Source organism: Mus pahari, chromosome 23 (assembly GCF_900095145.1).
Source record: "Mus pahari chromosome 23, PAHARI_EIJ_v1.1, whole genome shotgun sequence".
Lineage (NCBI taxonomy): Eukaryota > Metazoa > Chordata > Mammalia > Rodentia > Muridae > Mus > Mus pahari.
In genome coordinates, this window is record NC_034612.1 from 4195136 (window position 1) to 4198827 (window position 3692).

General features: G+C 47.8%; 1 protein-coding gene across 1 annotated transcript in view; it reads left to right on the top strand.

Annotated features, from left to right (window-relative positions):
- Positions 1-3692, top strand: part of Myo1h (myosin IH) — a 74427-nt gene that overhangs the window by 35372 nt on the left and 35363 nt on the right. Inside the window, exon 7 of the mRNA XM_021187255.2 lies at positions 2491-2589. Within this exon, the coding sequence (XP_021042914.2) occupies positions 2491-2589 (99 nt within the window). The remainder of the gene's footprint in view (positions 1-2490; positions 2590-3692) is intronic.

A 3692-nucleotide genomic window follows, 5' to 3' on the forward strand; every position in this document is an offset into this window, starting at 1 on the left:
CCTGGCCTTGAGGTCACCTGAGGTCACCATGCAGAATACAGATGAGAGAGAGAGAGAGAGAGAGAGAGAGAGAGAGAGAGAGAGAGAGAGAGAGCGAGCCCGCCCTTAGGGGAAAAGCTTGACTGACTTAAAAGGATGAATAGGATCAAAGAATCGTGATGAGCTGGCAGCTGGTCCCCAGAACAGAGAACACTTGGTTTGTTTTACATTTCTCTTTAAGGACCTGGGTTTCCCAGCATGGCCACATGGTCTCTGTCATCTCTGTGTGTGACCAGGAAGGATTGACTGGTGTAAGAGTCAGGATTGACTGATATGTATATATATGTACACACACACAGACACAGAGCTATAGACATTCACACAGAGATACAGACAGACACACACACAGACACATACATACAGAGACTCACAGAGATACGGATACACACAGATACTCAGAGACATACAGATACAGAAATACAGACACACACAGACATACATACAAACAAAAAGACACAGAGATACAGACACGACAGAGATATAGACACACAAACACATATACACAAAGAGACACAGAGGTACAGACACACAGAGAGACACAAATGTGCACACATAAACACACACACACACACAGATTTTTTTTCCTGGACCTACTGCTTCAATCAAATCCATACAAGCCACTAGGTTTGCAACCAGTTCTAGCAATTTGCTAGTGTTTGTTTTGACTCCATTTCCTGATACCCCACAACTGACACTCCACAACGCCGGGGAACTGTTCAGTTTTGTATTGCGCTTTGCACTGCTCTAAACCAAGTAGGACAGATCTCAGAGGGACAGATCTGTATACATTGGCAGAGGCAGGAGGCAGGAACAGATGTCGTATGGGGAGGGACAGCTGCTCAGATCCCACTGGACCCATTCCAGGACCCCTCATGGATGGAGGCAACATCCAGGGATGTTTGAGTCTCTTATATAAAACGGCGAATTGTTTGTATATAACCTACACAGCCTCCCATATGTGTAAGTTGTCCCCAGGTCCAAATATGACGCAAATGCTGTCCCAGGTGGTTATGTGGGCGGTGGACATGGCTCAGTCTGTAAAGTGCTTTGCCATGCAAGCTTGGGAACCTGAGTTTGAATCCCTCGTTGACACATCAAAAGTAAGAAAGCAGAGACAAGAGGGAGGACCCTCGAGGCTCCTTCCAGCCTTCCGATCTAATCAAATCCGTGAGCTCCATAGTCAGCCTGTCTCAAAAGTAAGGTGGAGGATGATCAAGAAAGAGACCCAGCGTGGGCCTCTGGCCTCCACGCACAGACTGGGAACATGTGCACACACAGAACAGAAACAGCTGTTATACTGTATTGTTTAGGGGAATGAGAAAAAAGAGAAGTCTGCACATGCTCAGTGAGACGCCACTTACCTGAATGGTTTTGGTCGCATGTGAGGATATAGAACTCACGGTCCTGGAACTCTGTTTTCTAAAGCTGTGAGTTTTATTCTGGCTAATGCTGTATACAATCCAGAAATGTCTCAAGACGATAAACCTTCCAGTAACCAGCAAACTGGGAACCCCTTAGACCCCAAATGCAAAACAAGTTTTAGAATGTCTATACCGTTTCCTCTTTTAAATTGTGACATCGTTGGGCCAGCAGCGCAGACTGAGGAGTAAAGTCACTTACCTCGAAGCCCGGTGTCCCCAGCCTCCGCACGGCTAAGGGAGAGACCCAACCCCTGCCCACACACGTGTGTGCACACATGATAAATAAGTGCGTGAAATTTAAAATGTGACGTCGGTGGCTCTGTTACTTGATTAGAAGCCAACACTCACAATTCATTGGGAACTCTGATCCCACCATTGCTTACTGCCCGCCACTCTCTAAGTGCACACAGCATCTCCTTCAGCGGGCGGCCTCCCATCTGTCCCTACAGTGAGGAGGGCATCCCCGAATATCCCCGAGGGCATCAGAGCAATCTTGCAAATGTAAGCACCACTGTTTCTCCGCATGGGCCAGCATAATCCCTACTAGACAAACACCTTCCAGTTATTTGGCCAAACTGAAAAGGAAAAGGTGATTTTGGGGGGATGGAGAGGTGGCTCAGCAGTTAAGAGCACTGACTGCTCTTCCCAGAGGTCCTGAGTTCAATTCCCAGAAACCACATGGTGGCTCACAACCATCTGTCATGGGATCCGATGCCCTCTTCTGGTGTGTCTGAAGACAGTGACAGTGTACTCATAGAAATAAAATAAATAGATCTTGAAAAGAAAAAGAAAAGAAAAACAGGCCCTGAAAATATAATTCAGTAGCTTTGAAAGTTTCTCAGGACAGGGATTTTTAAACATAAATTACCAAGTAAAACTGGAAAAAAAAATGATCTCTGCTAGGTAGATTAACACCTTCTTGTCTACAGTTCAGGTTCTGTATGGTTTGAAAACCACTTGGAACTAGGAACCGGTGTCTGCATCTTCCATTGTCCTTAAAATGCCACTAACCGATCCAGTCCTATCACAGGGTCACTGTGCCAGAGAGTCGCCCGTCAGCGACAAGAGTGACTGGGATACCGTGTGTGGTGCCTTCTCTGTCATTGGTTTCACTGAAGCCGACCTTGAGGTAAAGGCCCTGGGGTTCTGTCTGGGTGGGTGGGGAGCCACCCTGTTTTCTTGGGGCTTGGTTGGTGTAGGACCACTGGACTTGGCAAATAAAGGTCCAAACCAGGGCCAGGGGGATGGTGCAGTCGGCAGAGTGCTGCAGAGCCCGAGCTTGAGCCCTAGAACCCGCATCCCAAGCCACATGTAGGGGCTGGAGAGACAGCTCAGCAGCTAAGAGCACTTGTCGCTCTTGCAGACAACTTGAGTTTGGTAACCAGCCCCCATGTCAGGCAGCTGGGAGCCACTTAAGACTCCAGTTCCAGGGGACCCACTGCTAAATAATAATAATAAAAGTCTTTTTTAAAAAAGACTTATTTTATATAGATGAGTGTTTTGCCTGCATCTACGTCTGTAGTTCACATGTGTGCCTGATGCCCACAGAGGCCAAAAGAGGGCGGCAGATCCCTGGATCTGATGTTACAGATAGTTGAGAGGCATCTTGTGAGTGTCAGGGAATCTGAACCCAGGTCCTCTGCTAGAGAGAGCAGCGTGGGGTCAGAGGTCAGAGCCATCTCTCCAGCCACCTCCCCCTAAAAGGTCAGGTGAGCCCAGCAATGAGGAGGCAGTGGAAGGGGGTCCCTGGGCTCACTGGCCAGCCACCCTGGCTCACATGGTGAGCTCCAGGCCAGAGAAGGAATTAGTAAAAATAACCAAAAAAAAGGTGGACTTGATGCCCATGAGGTGACCCCAGAATTGTCCTTGGTTCCATGCACACAGACACGGACACGCACATGCATGTGAACATGCATACACATGAACACATGTCAGGTGACAGGGCTTCCTGTAACATAAGTACTTTGAGTTAAGTAATGAAGACTATTTAGTATAAATATGCCTCGAGTATTGTATCTAAACAATTTTTAAAAGATCGAACACAGCTTATTCCAATAGTAAATGAGCATTTTGCCCCTTTTCCGTCAGCTTAAGTTTCTCCAGTGTTGTATAGAGGGAGGTGATGTGGTCCTCCCCAAGTGATGTGGTCCTCCCCGAGTGATGTGGTCCTCCCCGGGTGATGTGGTCCTCCCCGAGTGATGTGGTCCTCCCCGAGTGATGTGGTCCTCCCCG